At 49.5% G+C, this 18,652-nt stretch overlaps 3 protein-coding genes and 1 long non-coding RNA gene across 4 annotated transcripts; 3 read left to right on the top strand and 1 right to left on the bottom strand.

Moving 5' to 3' along the window:
* Window positions 1-422: 422 nt before the first annotated feature.
* On the bottom strand, window positions 423-2,949 carry LOC117852794 (uracil phosphoribosyltransferase). The gene is made up of 11 exons (XM_034735056.2): window positions 2,769-2,949; window positions 2,592-2,670; window positions 2,422-2,480; window positions 2,148-2,225; window positions 1,984-2,065; window positions 1,620-1,668; window positions 1,317-1,378; window positions 1,044-1,111; window positions 904-959; window positions 767-814; window positions 423-678 (listed from the first exon to the last, which is right to left on the bottom strand). The coding sequence occupies exons 1-11, from the start codon at window positions 2,817-2,819 to the stop codon at window positions 627-629; spliced, it is 684 nt and encodes a 227-aa protein (XP_034590947.1). The 5' UTR covers window positions 2,820-2,949; the 3' UTR covers window positions 423-626.
* Window positions 2,950-3,155: 206 nt separating this feature from the next.
* Window positions 3,156-5,046, top strand: LOC117852793 (uncharacterized). The gene is made up of 4 exons (XM_034735055.2): window positions 3,156-3,371; window positions 3,713-4,072; window positions 4,233-4,544; window positions 4,650-5,046. The coding sequence occupies exons 1-4, from the start codon at window positions 3,192-3,194 to the stop codon at window positions 4,797-4,799; spliced, it is 1,002 nt and encodes a 333-aa protein (XP_034590946.1). The 5' UTR covers window positions 3,156-3,191; the 3' UTR covers window positions 4,800-5,046.
* Window positions 5,047-7,668: 2,622 nt separating this feature from the next.
* LOC117851503 (uncharacterized protein At1g15400) lies at window positions 7,669-8,538 on the top strand. The gene has a single exon (XM_034733326.2). It carries the CDS (start codon window positions 7,806-7,808, stop codon window positions 8,238-8,240), a length of 435 nt encoding a protein of 144 aa, XP_034589217.1. The 5' UTR covers window positions 7,669-7,805; the 3' UTR covers window positions 8,241-8,538.
* Window positions 8,539-8,783: 245 nt separating this feature from the next.
* On the top strand, window positions 8,784-12,837 carry LOC117851477 (uncharacterized). Its single transcript, XR_011898071.1, has 2 exons — window positions 8,784-11,794; window positions 12,511-12,837. It is a non-coding gene; the product is annotated as an uncharacterized lncRNA (long non-coding RNA).
* The last annotated feature ends 5,815 nt before the right edge of the window (window positions 12,838-18,652 follow it).

Genomic DNA, 18,652 nt, shown 5'->3' with positions numbered 1-18,652 from the left:
GGAGGAGGTGTGGTGGCGTGGCGTTGGAACGACCGCGCCGCGCCCGCGCTTTGACGACGCGACGCGGTGCTTTTGGTGCCGCGTCAGCGTTAGGCAGGCGAGCAGCTTCGCGCTGGCTCGGCCCGGGTGACTCGTGGAAGAACCAGTCCACCACCACCACAAATTCCTGTTGGGTTCTTCCCTCCGGCCTCCTCCGCGTCGGCAGTAGACTGAGGGCAAGATCAAAAAAAAAAAAGAAAGAAACGGAACAATAAAACGAGAGCAGCATGTCGCGTGGACTGGACAAGGCTGGACCGAGCAAAGATCACATGGGGTCAAGAAGCATATGTTCCCAGAAAAACATGCACGAGGGACGGAGGGAGACGGCAACGAACAACTCGTTACATTCTTGCAACCAGGAAAACAGGCCCCCAAGGCTCACAGCTCATAAGATTAGCTATCGCATTCCCACACCATCTCAAAACAAAGACTCCAAGCTCATCATCAATCATCCGGATATCACCACAATGTATGGTCAAAATTTGACATCACGTTGCCAATGATTATTATATTCAGATCCTAAAAACTATGGATTTGCGCTACGATCCTCAACATTCCTAACGATGGTCATCACCGAAGGACCAGAGTCATGTTCCATAGCTCCGGTCTCCAGCATCCCCAAGGCCCGGGACAATGAAACTGCAGTTCATTTGCAAGAATGAGTTAGCAGTGTGATAATCGTGGTTGTGCATATGCTAGTTAATTAACAGTACAAATGTTAAATTACCCTTTCTCGTTCACAGTTTGATCCATAGCTCCTGTATACACACAGATCCTGTAGAATGGGGGTAAGAAGATTATACCATCATCATCAAGGTAACCTTGACACAAAATGTTGCCAATGTATAGAACTACGAAATGTACCCTGGGAATCTTTGATTGAGCTTCTTGAGGGCAGGAGGAGCAGCAACAGCTGATATCTGCACAACAATGGATGCTTAGACAACACTACCCAGATCTTGTTTAACCAAACGGATCTGTTATTTTATTTCTTAGTAACTCACAATTCTTATCTGACTGATTTCAGCTCCACGCTCCTTGACCAGATCAACTGCTGCAGTGGCTGTTCCACCTGATGGAGAACACAAGGTAACAGAGAAAAACATTACGACACAGCGATGCCACTAAATCCTTTTTTTCAGACTTGCTTCCATATATTTGCTACCATCTGAGGCACATGCCGTCATGGATATAGGGGTGAAATCAATCAGATGAACACAAAAAGAGTAACAATCCAGTATAACAATTGGCTGTGATAAACAAGGAAAAGGAAATACCAGTTGCTAGCATAGGATCTACAAGGAGGATATGGCATCCTTTTGGGAATCTATCAGGTAGCCTGCACTCATAATTACACAGATCATCAATATACCAAATAACATTGGCAATTTCATATAACAGGCTATTATAGGTGCAACAACGGAACAATTTAAATAACTTGGATCAGAAGATCTTGCGATACATCAACTCAACTAAGTGTAAGATAAGATATAGGAAAACTAGAAAAGCAAGCTGCAGTTCATAACTTATCTTGTGCATTTTTTTTATCAAAAGTGCAAAAGAAAAGGAATAGCACTTACTTATTTAAGTAAACTGAGGGCAGTAGCGTTTTCTCATCCCTGGCCATACCTTCATTCAGTAGAGGGGAAAAAAGGGGAACACTAGCAGTAATCAATAAGCATTCTTAAAATAACTAAATAATATTGAAAAAATATATTAGACTGATTATGATGTGCAAAATTTGTCCAGGAAAGAGAAGTTGAAGCACACCCATGCGTTTCTGGACATATTTAATCAGCAGAAAGTGTTCAATCAAATATGATGCTATTTGTATGTCAAAAGATTAAAACATAATGCATTATGCATTACAAACATCAGCAAATATTCAATCTTCCAGCAAGAAATTGAATTTTCATGAACAACTCAAAAGTTTTTTTTTCTCACCTAAATGGAAAGTTCTGGTTGATGGCAAAATTGAAGTCGCAAGATCTGCAAGCGCAAGCCCTGCTCGAAGAATAGGTACAATCTGAAGGAATACCATACAATTCAGAATTCACCAATTAGAGTGTGCCAAATTTGTATAAAAGTTTCTGCAGAGGAACACTAACCATGATTGGCTCCTTCTCACTGATGGATTCCACAACAGCAGTTCCCACAGGTGACTCGATCTCCCGTGTTACTGTCGGCTACAAAAAAGAAAGTGGGGAACCAATATAATTCATCATTATTATATCCAATCTGAACAAAATAGATCTCAAGTTTCTTTTTCACATTGCATTGATCGTTTATTTCACATATACCATAAATTTATCTTAAATCAAACACTCGCATCAGCACCACCGAATGCCAGCATTCCCATCTACTTTAGTTATATGAACATACCAACCAATCCCTGGTCGCCTCATAGATTAGCAGTCTCCCTAGCTCTCCCAAGGCACTCCCTGCAATTAATTTTCACCAGCAAGCAAGATGCGGCAAAGGAGATGAATCAGAACTAGAAAGCACAGGCACCCAGGCTAAGGACCAGATTAGCAATCAAGAAGAGAACTCACTGAAGGCGTGGGAAGGGGTAGACCGATCGCGGAGCACGGAAACCCAGTGGCTGATCAGTGGGTGCGCAGGTACCACCACCTGCCAACGGCGCAAGAATCAACCGCCCCTATTATTGACCCCCGAGAGTAGTACGGTACCAATCACAAACGCAATATCCGAGAGGGCTGAGCGCATACCTTGAAACCGTCCATGGAGATGGCGGTCGTTTCATGGTTACAGTTCTCCATCGTCCGCAATGGGCCTGTGGGCTGTGGCGGATCGGCGGCTTCTAGGGTTTAAGGTGGCAGGAGGGAGGAGGTGTGTGTGCGCGGAGCCGCGGACGCTGCGAAGACGAGACCGACTGATGGAGACGACGACGAGCCGGTCAAGCAGTGCCGTAAGATTAGGGACGGGCCACCAAAGGCCCACGTAATTGTAAACGGGCCAGTGGTGTGGTGGGTTCAACTTCAAAGGCCAACGAGGAGGAAAGGAAAGTTGACGGACGATCCACTGAGGCCCACGCGCAGCGACACGGCCCATCTGAAGTTCGTAAAGGGCTAAAGGCAAAACCCACGTATGTAGAAGAGGAGGACTGCGAATTATCCGAAGAGCTCGCGGAAATGGCGACGGTGCTGCCGCTCGCCGTGCTCGCCGCCGCCTCGGCCCCCGCCGCGCCGAGGACTTGCATCTCCGTCGCCCCAGTCCCCACGCCCTTACTCGGAACTCGCGTGGGTCTCCTCCTCCGCAGCCCACCGCGGGGCGTCGCCTGCGCCCTCCGCCGGAGGCCCTCAAAGTACAAAGTAGCCAACCTCGTCTCGCGCACGCAGCTTAATTACGTTGTCTGTCCTCTTTGGTGTGTCTATGTTTATTTGTTGCTTGGATGAACCACGAGATGCCTTTGGATGCTAAGATTGGGGGGAGTAGTTGGGGTAGCGGGTAAGTTCCTAGGCAGTACTGATATAGTTGCTCATATATTTGTTTGAGATGTGAAGTGATTTTACCCCAGCACAGTTCTCTTCCGGCCTTATCCTCTACCTTAACATACTATCAACAGCTGTTTTGGATTTTTTTTTCCATGTTCCTGTATGTACTGCTATGAATTCAAAGTGGAGGGTTTGATGACAAAATTTCCTTGTTCCAGACTAAAATCCAGAGTGAGGAGGAGGTGGTGGCAACGGAAGATGCCATGGACAATGATGACGAGGATGGTGCGCTGGAAGCACTTTTCAAGCAGCTGGAAGAAGATCTTGCGAATGATGATTTATCTGTCGATGACGATGATGATGAGATATCAGAAGAAGATATGGCCAGATTTGAAAAGGAATTGGCAGAAGCAATTGAAGATGTCGGCGGTGTTGATGAATCAGCAGGGGATTCATTGCTGAGCTCTGGAGACTATGGTAATGATGAGCAAATAGACAGAAGCGAAGGACCAGAGCTGAAAACCTGGCAACTCCGGAGATTGGCTCATGCACTGAAAATAGGTCGGCGTAAAACTAGTGTAAGCACTAAGCAGCTATATATTCACTTGAGTTTCTTTTTTCTGTTAACTTTCCCTTTCAGAAATCAGCTTGATGTATGTTACACTTGAGCACTCTTTTGTAGGAATAGGAAAAGCTTTAAAACTCGAAGTATTGAAAAGTTTTCCATTCCTATTGCAGATAAAGAATCTTGCAGGGGAGCTAGGCTTAGATAGGGCTTTGGTCATTGAACTTCTCCGCAATCCACCTCCAAAACTTATACTCATGTCTGATTCTTTGCCTGATGAAGCCCCTTCTAAACCTGAAGTGAAGGAACTAGAACTCCCTGGTTCAACCACTATTGATGTTGATGAGGTTGGTACCACTGAAATCGAGCCACAGATGGAGCTTCCAGTTCATGTCATGAGCGCAGAATGGTCTGCACGGAGAAGACTAAAAAAGGTGCAACTTGAGACCTTAGAAAGAGTCTACTTGCGGAGCAAACGCCCCACGGTAACTAGCATTTCCATCAAGATCACCAATACCACTTTAGTAGCGGGGGTTTTTTGTATCTTCTTCTACAACGTAGAATCATTTACTTTATTGCATTTCATGCAGAATACAATGATCAGCAGCATAGTTCAAGTGACAAACCTTCCACGAAAGACCATTGTTAAGTGGTTTGAGGATAGAAGGGAACAAGATGGAGTCCCTGACCATCGTGTTGCATTCAAGAGATCTCTATCTGAGACTGTAGCTAGTTCGTAACTTCTTCAGATAAGCCTTTATTCTAGTGTTCACATGGAAACCCTTACGAGCCTGTAATTTGAACTTGTAAATTATGAAAAGTTTTGCAAGCCAAACATGGAGTATCTTTAGATTGTAGCAATACTATCAGATCAGCCAGTGTGACAGGTACAACTCCTAACTGGCACTTGCATTTAAATTGGCTTCACACTGGACCACCATTTTGACTATTGGCTTCAGTAAAAGTTACTTTGAGGTTTGTTGACCAGATCTTTGATTTGCTGGGTGATAAATGCTTGTAGATTCTTTCACATTGTTGGTTTAGAGCCTTTGCTCGTCATTTCACATGATCTTTGTCGTAGCCTGGTTTCTGTGGGGCATGTGCACAGTATTTTTATTTCTTATTTTTGTGCAAGTGATGTAAGATTTCCCACAGTATTAGTCTATTAGGTGAGCTAAAAGTGAAACTGTATGACAATCTATATCAGATGTTAGGAAGAGGCAGTGACAGCATAACTGACACCACGCCTAAGAAGCATGTAGTAGTGTTTATGGCCTAACCAACCAATTATGTGGTCCAACTGGGGACAGCACCTTTTGTTTGTATATGATCTACTGGACCTTTTTCATAACTGTGACTCGATGTTCAATTTTCCATGTCGTTGCTTGAATCTTGGGTTTTGGGTAGGTGAGTTATAATATGTACATCTGCCTCCACTGCCTGAAATCCATGCCACTCTAAACTTAACTTCAATGAAAATGTATTGTTATTTTCAATAAAATAGTTTGCTCTGATGAGTCTGCAATCTGGACTGGTCATCGCAGCCAACAGGTTCAGATGGTAGGCACTAATTTTCAGTGATAGATCATAGGTGTATCCAGAGAGATCTCTTGACACTTATTTAGGACAATATTGGTTCTACCTCTATCGTTGATCTTTATATAATTATGATGATGCCTTTACTATTCAGCACTGTACATATTCAGTGACTAGTGAGGATGGGAAGCAAGAAAATGCTTGTGGGGCTCTTGTGATTAGAATATACCAGGAGGGAGGCTGGGAGAGTCGGAGAGACATGGGAGCATGGAGATGCGAAAAAAAAAAGAAAGAAAATTGACAATAATAGTTGGTAATTTATATGTCAAATCATATGCTGCAACGGAAGTTTTAACTATTCTCTCTTAGAGTAAAATCATGTTTTAGTACATTGAACTTTCAATTTTTGTATACTGTATAAACAATCTGACTTCTTGGGGGTTGTATGCTGTACTTTATTATCTAGTAAATAGCAACGGTGCATATATGACACGTCTTTAAGGCCACAACCGTACAGCCTTTGTTTTCCTCTAACCTGTATAATGATGTTTGGCTGTCAACTGATAGTCTGATACTAACTAGAGTTGAGTACAATTGCCATTTGCCTTTGTTTCTTCCCCTGGGCCCTCTGGACTTTTTCTTCACTTGTACTAGTCTATCATTAATCAATTTCTGGTAGAGATGACCGATATCAAAGGTTTCTAACCAATATTTGTTAGATACATTTAGGGCATGTTTGTTTCGTTGGAATCTGCTAGAATTGGAATTAGTTTCCAAGGTCACCATGTTTGGCTCCCTCCGGAATTGGAAACAGTAATTCCTGATGATTCCACCTTGCCTTCCCCACATTCCGAGCAAAATATCAGGAAATAAATTCTTGCCCCCGACTCTCCTCCTCCCGACTCCTTCTCGCCCCTGTGCCGCCACCCTCGACTCCGACTCGCCACCTCCCGCGCCACGACCCTCTCCTCCACCACCCCCTCTTCCTCCTCTGTCGCCCCCTCCGCCACCGCCTCCTCCGCGAAGAGACGGTGACCGCCGGTCCTCCACTCACCGGAGAACTCCGGGAAGGGCTCGTCGCGGGCCGATGCCAGGGCACCGCCGCTAGGCCACTCAACGGCGGCGCGCTCACCCACAGGGGAGAGCGGGCGCCGGCGAGGAGGCCGGCGACAGTGCCGCCATCCCTCCGCCGCGGGCAAGCACCGCCACTCCTCACTCGCTCGGCTTGGCTTACTCCGCTGGCGGCGCTGAAGAAAGAAAGGAGGAGGAGAATGCGCTAGGGTTCTAGAACCAGCACGTGTGGGCGTTTTTGCTCGCGCGAAACGAATGGAGAACCGTCCATCATGATGAACGGCGCAGCTCAGCCGAGCCAAATGAGGCCCAGGTGGGACGGCACTTTGGCGGCCCAAGCTCAGGTTGTGGCTTCCATATTTAGTTATCCAAACAGAATATGGAATTTGATTCATGGAGAAGAATTCCATCAACACCCAAGCAAAAAAATTGAATTGAATCAAATTCTAAGTAATTTATTTCTGGTGGAATCCAATGTCTAGAATGTAATTCCTAAAATGGGTTTCAATTCTTGCGAAACAGACGGACCCTTAACGTTTTCATGCCAACACGCATCATACACCTTAAATCTAAATGATACTTTTTTCTATCAATTGTCATCATAACATTGTCAAACTTTACAGTGGAATGTAAAACTGTTGAAGAACGATACATATTTTCTGGTAGCTCTCAGGAAATTGTCTTCCGCCCGTAGTGGGTTTGGTGATTTGGTGATTGACATCTAGCTGCTTCTATGGACTTTGTCTTCTCTTCCTCCACATGCTCATGGTGGGAAAGTAAAACCTGTGGCATGTGCTCCAAAAATAGAAAATCATGTGCCTAATTTCTAAGCTGATGAGTTCTTGTGTACTGTTCTACATGCAGATAAAATAATCTCTGCAGAACCCAGTTAGTTACTGGAAAACAGCCCCCAGGCACCTTTCCATGTCACCGGCTGTTGACTGCTCTGCTGTCTGCACACTAATGGCTGTCTCTGTCCGTTTACATATATAACACAGCCGGGACCTGCAGAGGCGGGCAGCTCTGAAGTCTGAAGAACCACACCATCCAGTTCATCCTTACCCTTTTGTTCTCCATCCAAACTTGCAGATAAAGCTGGTTCCTCTCGCAGAGGAGGAAAGTGGGATAGGTGTCCGTTCATGGCTGGGTTGCAAAGGTCGGCGACGACGTTCAGAAGGTCCGGCTCCTCGGGCCTGGTCTGGGACGAGCGTTTCCTGACCGAGGCCGAGGCCGACGCCGAGGCGAAGGCCGGCGATGGCGCCGCGGAGGAGCCCCAGCCGGAGCTCCGGCACTCCCGGAGCGTGGGGAGCATCGGCATGCTACGCCGTGGCGGTGCCGGTGGCAACGGTGACAACAAGAAGGCGAAGGCGAAGGCGAAGGATCAGAAGAAGGGGCATAAGGAGGACGCGCGCAGCAACCAGCAGGTGTTCCGGACCAAGGACGTGGCCCCGGACGTCGACCCGCCCTCGCCGCGGGTGTCCGGCTGCATCCTCTGCTCCATCTTCGGCGGCAGCTCCGGCTCCGGCTCCGGCGCCGGCACAGCACGCCGCCGGTCCAAGCCCAGGAAGAAGTGACGGCATGCCGGTGTGGTGCAGCTGTTTCTTTCCCACTGTAAAGTTTGAGCCATCGATGTGAGTGCATATGTTTATACTCCTAGTCAGTCATATGAGCTTGCTACTCGACATACTACACCGTTTCGGTCAGTCAGGTTAGTAGTTCCTCTTTTCTTTTTTTTGGTCGGTTCCTTGAATCTTGATCCAGATCCATGCTTCGAGGCACGTTCAGATCTTACGACTGGTAGTACTCAGCAGCTATTGAGATCTGGGATTGTGATGTTCTTGGCTTGGTGCAACCTTTTTTCTTTTTGTGCTCCGGCGCTGGTCCTCCTTGATGAGCCTTTGAACCATCTTGATTGCTTCCATGTGGGTGTGTGTATGTGTGAGAGCCGGTGAGATGTCGTGTGCCTTTGCCGGCGAAGAGGGGGTGTCGCTGGGTCGCGTTGCGTGCATAAAGAATTGAGGTGGGCATATGGGCGCGCCGCATGCCCATGTGAAGCCTTGGGTTTTGTTGGGAACTGGGGGGGGGGGGGGGGGGGGGGGGGGGGGGGGGGGGGGGGAGGGGGTGAACCGATGATTTCCGGTCTGTTTGTTGGGGTTGCACATGATGGCCGCAGATGCCATGGTCGGCCTGGCCGGCTGCGCTTCGAGCGAGATCGTCCCAAGAGTCCTCTCCGCTTTCCGGAGCACCAAGCAGCAGGAATTTGGCAGGATCTCCACGTGAATTTGAAAGGAAATACTAGGTCCAACCCCGTGCTCCAAATAGGGCCGAAACATGCGTTTATTTGTGCAAGGCGACTGCGATGAACCCGCTGTTGGTGGATGAAGTTTTCTCTTTCTTTCTTTCTTTCTTTCTTTCTTTCTTTCTTTCTTTCTTTCTTTCTTTCTTTTTAGGTTGTTGTTGCAGTACAACAGTTAAGCGACGACGATAATTCGGTGTAACAAGTTGGTGGCGCGACATGATTGCGTCTTGGAGGTGATGGAGAGGGACGGCCATCCGCCCGCGGGCGGCAGCATCCACGTCGCCGTCGACGTGAATGTATATCTATCCCCGATGCAATTCAGTCCTGGATTCACACACGTCCGACGGCCCAACCCTCTCATCGCACCGCCGACGGCGATATTTCGGCGGCGTCACGTCTATGCGCGTATCGACTGGTGGGTGGTGCCCCCCGTCTCTTTCTCCATCCAGCACGTCCCCGTGCGTTGCCCCCCGTCACGTCTCCGTTGAACCTAAACGACTGGTCGATCGATCGGTAACACAGTCTCGAGTTGCGTAGTTTACTGGTGCAGTGGTTCTCCTACAGTGGACTATTCGCTAGTATTCCTTTGGCACCCATCCATTGTCGCGGTGAAAAGTAGTCTGCAGATGTAATGGTCTCGCGTCATATGTCGTTGACAACGGCCCACATCTTTACGGAACGGGATCCCCTGACGTGTAGGTACGTCACTACGGCGTCCTATCACTGACATGTCTGGCCGGCCCCACGTGTCATCGATACAAACGTTCCTAGGAAATGAGCAAACCGCCAACCTTGCAAAGCCATGGCCTGGTCCAAAACCGTGGCTCCATGCCTCCATGTTTCCAGGGGAAAACACACACACACGCACAGGAGGGAGAGGGACCTCCCAAAGCATCTTCCGAACCGAGCGATCTGTTGGTTCGCAATGCAAGGATCTGGTCCTCCGTCTCTTAACGCACGACGATGACATGATGATACGGAAATTCGTGATCTGGACGGTTCACCTAATTTGGGTTCCGCGGGGCCGCTACGCACCGAACCGGCCAACCTGACGCCGCTGTTCCTGCGTTTATGGGGTGTGCTGTGCTTTCGAGCTGTGTCGGAGTCATGGAGCTAACCGAGAAGAAAGAAGAGAAGTACTCCCTCCGTTCCAAATTATAGGTCGTTTTGACTTTTCTAGATACATAGATATTATTATGCATCTAGACATAGAGTATATCTAAGTGCATAATAAAGTCTATGAATCTAATAAAGTCAAAACGACCTATAATTTGGGACGGAGGGAGTATGTATGTATGTATAATATATAGGGAGGGTATACTTTATGGTCGGACATAGATCAACTCATCCAACGCATTACAATAACTTGAGGCTCCGTTTGGGTCCCTTCATTTTGAAGGAATTGGAATCTATTTAATGGAGTAGGCTAATTTATGTTGGAATGTGGCATTCCACAACTTTTCAAAGTTTAGATATAAGCCTATCTTAAATTCATGGGGTGGGAGATGGAAATTGATTCTATAGATTATGGTTATTAGAATGGAATTCAATTCTTATAGCACGCTCTTGGACTCGCTTCTCTATAGTAGAAGTGTAGCATATAAGTATCTCTCCCATATCACCAACTATAATATACAACTATATTCCACATACAATTATATTAGCTTAATTAATTTGTGTCTAAATTATGATTATTAGGATGGAATTCAATTCCAATGATCCAAACGGAGCCTGAATGATTTCAGATAACAATGTAGTCGACTTACTAGAATTGATATGTTCACTCTTATACGTCGTAATTTACCATAGATCGATCGTACCATAATTTTTTTAAAAAAGACGATATATATATACACACACCCCAGGAGAGAGTCCGTTACGCGTTAATTGTGATGGGTCGGTGGGAACGGGCCGCTAATCTCCCATGGGCTAGGCGTGGGTGATGCGTTTATGGGCCTCAGCGCAATGCCCCTGCACGGCGGTACCTTGACGGGCCATCCATCCCAAGCAACACAAGTCTTGAGTTCTTCACACATCGGCTGGGCTTGCTTCAATCCTTTCAGTGTTCTTGGCGATCATTTATTTCCCCGACTCGCTGCAACTCCTGCTCGGCAAAACGACTCGACTGGCACGGTTTGGCGGCGAGCTTTACTTCCCGAAAATCACCTCTGCGGGTGCGTACCCGGGAGGTGGTGTGCCGCTGCCGTTAGATCGAAGATCGACGGAGAAAGTTAAAGAGAGAGATGGAAGATTAGGAAACATATCATTATTTCCCTAATGACTCCCGTTTCCCTAATGGCCGGCTCAATTCCCCAACCGACACCTTATTTCCGTTTCTCTCCACCCACCCATGGCCACTCTCTCTCCTCCGGTGAAGGAGAGGCCGGCCTTCCCCGGTCCCACCATGGATGAGGGTCATGAGGCTGTTGGATCCGTGGAGTTGAAGCCCGCACACCGTCGTCCTCTGCCAGATCTGGTGGAGATGAGCTTCATGGTGGAGCTCGAGGTCCCGCGACCTGCCTGCGATGGGCACCGGTGAGAAGGTGACCCCGGATCCGGGGAGAGCGATCTCCTCCGCGTGGGTCTCGACACCGGCTGAAGCGGCGGGCGCCGCTGGATCTACGGAGCCGCCAGACCCGGGTCCTCCATGACCGGGTGACGTACTTCTTCCTCCTTTCTCTCATCCACCCTTGGATCTGCTGCGAAGGCAGCCATCCCCGACCTTCCTCGTCAGCGGCGGCAAGCTCCTCCATGTCTCCCATGGTGGCACATGGCTCGGCATCGGCAGGGAAGGCACGCGCAAGGAGGAGCAGCTCGAATCATGCAATGGCAAGTAACACAGCGAGATGCATCTCATCAGCATGTTCTGTGATTTTTTCCTGAGATTGGAAACTTGTGCATGCATTTTTCTACCATTTTCCTCTATGTCGAGCTTTAATAACGAGATTGCAATGCAATTTTCCTTTCCTTTGATTTTTTATTCAGTCTACATGAGATCTGTTCCCTTCCAAATTTTTTTTGTACGATCTGAAATTTCCCTTTTCATTCTTTTTATGTCATGTTTGCTAATGTTCTGTACAAATACAAGAAAGTATTGATTTTCACGTGCTTGTAATTTTTTTTTATTTTCATGTGCTTGTAAATTTGTTAGACGTAATGCTCCTTGGAACATTTGTGAAAAGAACGAAAGATAATAAATGGAAGATGATTCTGTACAATGGAATGTAATTTGTTGTTCATTTGATTTTTATGTTTTAAAACATTCTCCCAGAAAACTTGGGAAAGAGAGTGATGACTTTTATTTGTGAACAGTGCATGTCCTTGAATAAAATTAAAAAATCTAGTAGAATTTGTGATTACTTTTTGTCTAACCAAATAAAGCTTTTGTAAACTTAAAATGGACTCAGGTGCACCCGGTTCATTGGTCTTTGCGTAACTCCAGAACAATGTTCCATGGTCCTCATTGGGCTGATCAAAACAATAAACAGTAACTACCGCACTAACACATTTCTCCATTTCTCTCTCCACTACGCGTCAACGAGCAGAAGATGGCCGCCGGGGTAGACAAGCTCCGAATTGCCTCGTCCTTTACTTCCTCTACGCCATATCATTGCTCGATGGGCTGGCTGGCTCATCACTCGCGCGCCCATGGATGAATGGAAAGTGGTGTCAGTGCAAGGAAGCCACAGTGGAGAAGCCTTTATCCATGAGGTTTGAGTTGAACGACGTCAAATTACCTGGTAGACATGTTGACCATTTGTCACTACGTTTAATTAATTTAATGTGCGTATTCTCCTTTTTACCAGCAGGGTTAATATTGTTCTACGTGCTTCAAGGCTTGTTTGCATATGAGATACAGGATGTGTTTGTTTCGGATTTTCCAGCCGATTCTCGTGAAAATAATCGAGGAACCCCCAAATGGCGCGATTCTCCACCGATTCCTCGCGCAGCGATTCCTCCCACCGCAATGCACGAAACGATTCCTCCCGCCACAACGCACGAAACAATACGGCGTAAAATCGAGCCTCCCGTCGCTTTGGGGAAAATCCCACCGATTCTCCTCCCTTCCCCTCCGCAACCCGCCTCCCCTCCGCGCACGCCGCTCGGTCTCCACCGCTCTTCCGCCATCTCCGGCCGCCGCTTCGCCATCTTCGGCCGTCGCTCCGCCCCTGCGCTCCCCCATCTCCGGCCACTGCTCCGCCATTGTGGCGGATCCACCTCGGATTAGCTTGATTAAACATGATTAAGTCGTCTAATATGCGACACTCATGCCTTAGCCAAGTTAACACGAAGTGCCGTCGGATTTGATCCGATTTAACCACTTGAACAGGACCGAGTTAGCAAACTCACACGAAGGTGAGCGGTTCCAGAGAATACAACAAGTCCACCGAGTTAACCAACTTAACCAATTAGTTCGGCCATAAACAAACATCAGAGTTTTACAAGGTTCAAAGAAAACAATAGAAGGCAAAAACGAGCGGAAGCTACTTCGCCGGGGTCGGACATCCTGGTGAGGCCAGCCAGGACGTCAGTGATCCGTCTCCTCGCCGTCCGAGGAGGGATCCCACTCGACCGTCCAACCCGGAGGGAGCTGGGACGGCCAAGTGCCAACAGAAGAAGGCTCGGGAGCAGCAACTTCACCTGAAAAAGAAAAGCCACAACACGGCTGAGCTACTAAGCTCAATAAGACTTAACCGACAGGAGTAAAGCTACTCCACCTCTTCTAGACATGCAAGGCTCTATGGCTGAGGGGTTTGTTCGCCAAAAGCACTATGTAGATCCCTGTTTTCAAGTTTTAGCTCAGATTCTAGGTTCATTAACCGGTCTAAATTAGCACCTACTCTAAGCAAACATAGAACCATCCAAAAGGTATATATATCATCATCAAGACCATGTCATCATCAGATTCCTTTATTACTCAGGGTAGCATAGCGATCAAGCAGTCTCAAACTGTGAGAGGCAGACGAATCGATTCAAGTTCTTTAACCATGCATGGTGAACCTAATCTCACGACATCCGCGCACCACCTAGGGTCGCTTCCTGTGTCGGCCTTCCCCATCAATTCCCTAACCCGTGTCGGGCCCATTTCCTTTGGTGCAATGTTCCACAGACCCGGCCTCTGCCGTTCTGTGACCACACTTGCCACCACGTGCGGCCGCAGGGGAACTCCGTTCCAAGGACAATGGGGCGACCGCTCACGTTTAGGTTCAATCCGGTACTCGGCTTCCTCATCCCATAATAAGTATGAGGTTAGTACTTTCAAACACTTGATCACGAACACCACCACTGTCGGGCCTTAACAAGTTCCATAGACAGACGGGGCGATCAGCCGACCACCAAGGAGTTAACCAAAACCCTGCCCCGTCCATCGTCCTTATAGTTGCAACAGAAGAGGAACAACCAACTCCTACAAACTCGCGAGTGATAGGAAATCACTCGGCTTTTACCGCTTCCTATTTAAGCATGGCAACTACTCGGTCCAACAGCTAGTGTTCAGATCAGGGAACTAAGTCATGCATCTATGGTTTCAAGTAACTCCTATACGTAAATGCACAAACAAGATGAAGAAGACATGCGCAAGTTTGGGAAAAAGTGGGTTCATGCTCCGGGGCTTGCCTTCAAGCGAGGAGGAAGGGAAGGGGTCTTCTGCGGGGGCGAGTTCGGCTTCTGGAGGCGGGAGCTCTGTTGCAGCTTCGTCTTCTGGCGCCGGGTACAACTCGTAGAAGCCGTCGGCGAGACGCAGCTCTACACGAATGCAATGCAAGAGTTAGTATTTAGACGGTTATTTCAACAGCAACACTTGCAAGTTCTAGCTCAGAAACTTTGTAGCATAGCTACGGAAAAAAGGTGGGGAAGTTCGCTTGGGTTGGAGAAGAATAAGGAAAAAGGGTCGGATGGAAAGAGGCTTATGATCTGACCCTTAGACTAGAGGAATAGATGTGTTGGGGGTCCTCAGACTTAACGCTGGGAAGTCCCCACATCAATACACATATACCCTCGGGTCTAGGAAAAGGATACAGCCGAGCCCTCGGGCGAGGCGGAGAAAGGTCGGCGAAACAGATAGGGTCGGGCGAGACGGAACAGGGGTCGGATGAGGCAAAAAAAGGATCGGCAGCTTACCTTCGTCTTACAGGTGAAGCTTGGGGTCGGGAAGAAGCAGACTTGGGCGGAAGGACTAAGGCTTTGGACAGTGGCGAGGTCTGGCAGGGTTCCGGCGGCAGCGGTGCTTCTTGTGGACCACAAGCAAGCTCTTGCGCAGCACGGAGAAGCAAGCGGCTGGGTGGATTGGGGGAACGGCGGCGTGGAGTGGGGAGGAGAGTTCCTCAGGGACTTAGGCTATAGTGCTTGAGCACGAAACAGAGAGCAAGGCGGAAGGGCAGCAATGGTGAAGGGAACTCCGGCGGAGCTCTGGCATTCCCTTTTATAGCTGCGCGGAGGAGTGAGAAGGTTGGAGCGGCGCGAAGACCGGGAAGAAGCGATCGAGTGCTCTGCCGGGGCGGAGATTGAGCAGCGGTGCGGCGGAGCAAGGCTTCGGGGATGACACCGGTGGTGATTGGGCACCAGGGACGGGGCGGCGCAGGCGCGGTTTTGCCGGTGGTTGAGATTTGGCGGAGGTAGGCGTCGTCGTGCGGTGGATCTGATGGAAGTGACCGGGGAAACGACGCTAGAAGCGAGGGCGCACAGGTGAGAAGACAGGCGGCTGCGGTCGTGCGGGCGAGCGCGAAGCAACAGATTGTCGGGGGCGCGGCCCTGACAGGGTGGAAAAGGAGCTGTCGCGGCCGTGGTATGGGTTGACGGAGGAGGAATCATCGCGTAGCGCATCTGAGGCGGAGCGACGGTGGAGAAACGGCGGAAAGACGGGAGGCGTCGGGCTCTGCAGCCGGGGGTCCGGCGGGGTGATGATGGGCGCGGGCGGTGAGGTGCTGCAGAAAGGGTTGCAGAGGGCTTCCGCTGCGATTGGGGAAGGGGGTGCGGATATCCATCCGGTCGTGGCCGGCGACGAGGTGGGGCGGCGGGTGTCGGAGAAGTTGAGCCACGCGGCGGAGAAGCTCTGAGGCGGGCATGCTACTCGAGTGGTCTGTCACGGGAGATCTGGAAGAAAGATTTTGTGGGTCCACCGGTCAGCCTCAGTTGGTCTACTGCTCAGATTGAGAGAGAGATGTTGCGGGAAGACTTAGAAGGATCCGGCGGTTGAGTTGGGGTCGGCGGGGTCGGAACGGGGAACCAGCTGAGAAGGGTCGGGTCTCAGGGGTCGGGACCGGACTGGAGGTTGAGTACTTAAACTCGGTAAGGCTGAGATAGGGAAATAGAGACTCGGATTAAGATTAACTCATGAGATTTTGGGTCAGTCGTCACAGCCATCTCCCCCGCGGCTCTGCTCAAGCCTCCCGTGCTCCCCCTCCTCGTGCACCCTGGCGGACCTCATTGACCCGGTGGCCGCGATGAAGGGTGGGAGCAGGACAGGGTGGCCGCGTGGGGACGCTACGGGCGGCTAGGCTGCCGCGGGCAGCCTCTGTTAGGGGCGGCGCGCGGCTCCCCCTCCCTCCAATCTAGCACCGGGTGCCGGCGAGGGGCATGACGTGCGGGCCGCGGCCACCGGCGTGGGCGAGGCGGCGCAGGGCCGAAGTGGGAAGCCTGTGCTGCAGAGCGCGCCGGCGGCCCCATCTCTGGCGCTCCCCCGTATCCTCTGCGCGTGGCTCAGCAGCAGGCTTCTTGAAAAATCAAGAACGCCAAACACATTGCTTCTCCTGCTAGTGATTCCTGAGGCAGCGGATTCTCATGCCATCAAGTTTCTTAGAAAAGCGATTCACGGAGAACCTGAAACAAACACGCCCATAGATTATCGGAAGAGTAAAGTCCGCTGTTGGTCCTTAAACTTGTAGCGTTAAACTTGTAGCGTTGTGTCATCCCGATCCTCAAACTCGCAAAACGCATAATTAGTTCCCCAAACTTATTAATTGTACCACCGAAGTCCAAAATCTTCATAACTTGAGTTAAACTGCCCATGTGGCAGCTGATTGTATTATGACGTGGGCATAGCATGTGGAGCCCACGCGTCAGTTCCATCTCTCATCTCTCCAATCTCCTCACACCGACCGAGCTCCCACCTATGGCGGCTGCAGTTAGGTACCTCGAGCTATCGATGGTGGCCGACATGGTGCCCCCATCTCTCTCACGGAACCATCTTAACCAGGCTAGACAACAAGAATCGGCAGGTGATCTGCTTGCTTGTTGTTGCTGGCTTGCTTGCTGGTTCGCCAATTTGCTCGGATGGCTGGACCAACGGATGCCCAGTTACCCATAGCCATGAACTAGGGGACTGGTGCCCAGGGAGACGGGCACATGGCCCCTTATGACACAGGAGCTCGGGCATGACATATACTAGACGGTCCATCACCCGCCGCTCATGTCGCGTGGCTGCAACACGTCAGCATGTCCTGCCATGAACATCTCAACACTGGCCTGCACACCCTCTGCCTCGCGCTTGCGTCGCGCGTGACTGCTGGGATCTAGTGTAGCAGCGTCGCGCGAAGTGGTTGGCCTTGGCAAGGTTGGCGAGGAGTCGGCTACTTCTTCTTCCTCCGCAGCCGGCACTGGCGTCCGCCCGAAGGAGGGGTGGTGGACTTGTGCCTGATGCAGCGGTGGCAACAACCTTAGACGCGGTCGTGGCGTAGCGGAGAGGATGACGACATGGAGGAAGAGCACGAGGTCCTGAGTCTCGTCAGCGTGGATAGCCGGGGGCATCCACGGCAGGTGATGAGGCACGGCGCGGGGTGGAAGACAACCATGGATAGGATAGAGAGGAAAGATGGAGGTGATGTATGGGCCCCACGTATTATGTCCATGTCATAATACAATCAGCTGTCACATGGGCAGTTTAACTCAAGTTATGAAGATTTTGAACTCGGATAGTACAATTAGCGAGTTTGGAGCTCTAAATATACATTTTGCGAGTTTGAGGACCGGAATGACACAACGCTACAAAGTTTAAGGACTGGTGGTGGACTTTACTCTTATCAGAATATAGATAATAGTGTTATATACTTTATAAATAGTAACTTGTCTGGGTCCCTACGCTGGAGTGTGTGGATGGAGAATCGCTTGTATTTTATAATCTAATGGACAATGGGTTAAAAAAATTATCTGATTTTCATAATCCATAGACAGTAGGTAATGCAAGCACCCTCGCATCACCTCTCCACCTCGATCCAAGCCAGCGCGGTCGCCGCCGCCGCCGGTGGCCGTGGTGGTGGCGGCGGTGGTGCCAAGCGGCTACCCTTACGCGTCCTTTTCCTCTCCCATCCCCTTCCCTCCCCACAGCCTAGAAAAAACTGGATCCCTCTTCTTCGGCCAGATCCGAGAGTAGGGAGGCAAAATCCTCGTAAAGAGAGGTCAGATTCGTGCGTGTTGAGGCCGGTGGGCGCGGTTCCTGCTGTGTCCCGATGCCATGTGTTCGGCAAGATGAAGGTGCGCGGCGCCCATAGGGGACGCCGCGCCGGAAGCTCCAGCTCCGTCCGTGTGGTCTTTGTTGGAGGTATGCCCTAGAGGCAATCATAGAGATGATGATATTCCATTTGTATCCATGATTTGTATATTGTGTTCATTGAATATCCATTAAAGGCTACTTGAATTGATTTGCAATTATGTGAATTGTATGTGAAACTCTTTACTTGTATGGTTATTCTA

Source organism: Setaria viridis, chromosome 4, assembly GCF_005286985.2.
Source record: "Setaria viridis chromosome 4, Setaria_viridis_v4.0, whole genome shotgun sequence".
NCBI lineage: Eukaryota > Viridiplantae > Streptophyta > Magnoliopsida > Poales > Poaceae > Setaria > Setaria viridis.
Note: the sequence above shows the minus strand (reverse complement) of the source record. Positions and strands in the feature narration are given on the sequence as shown.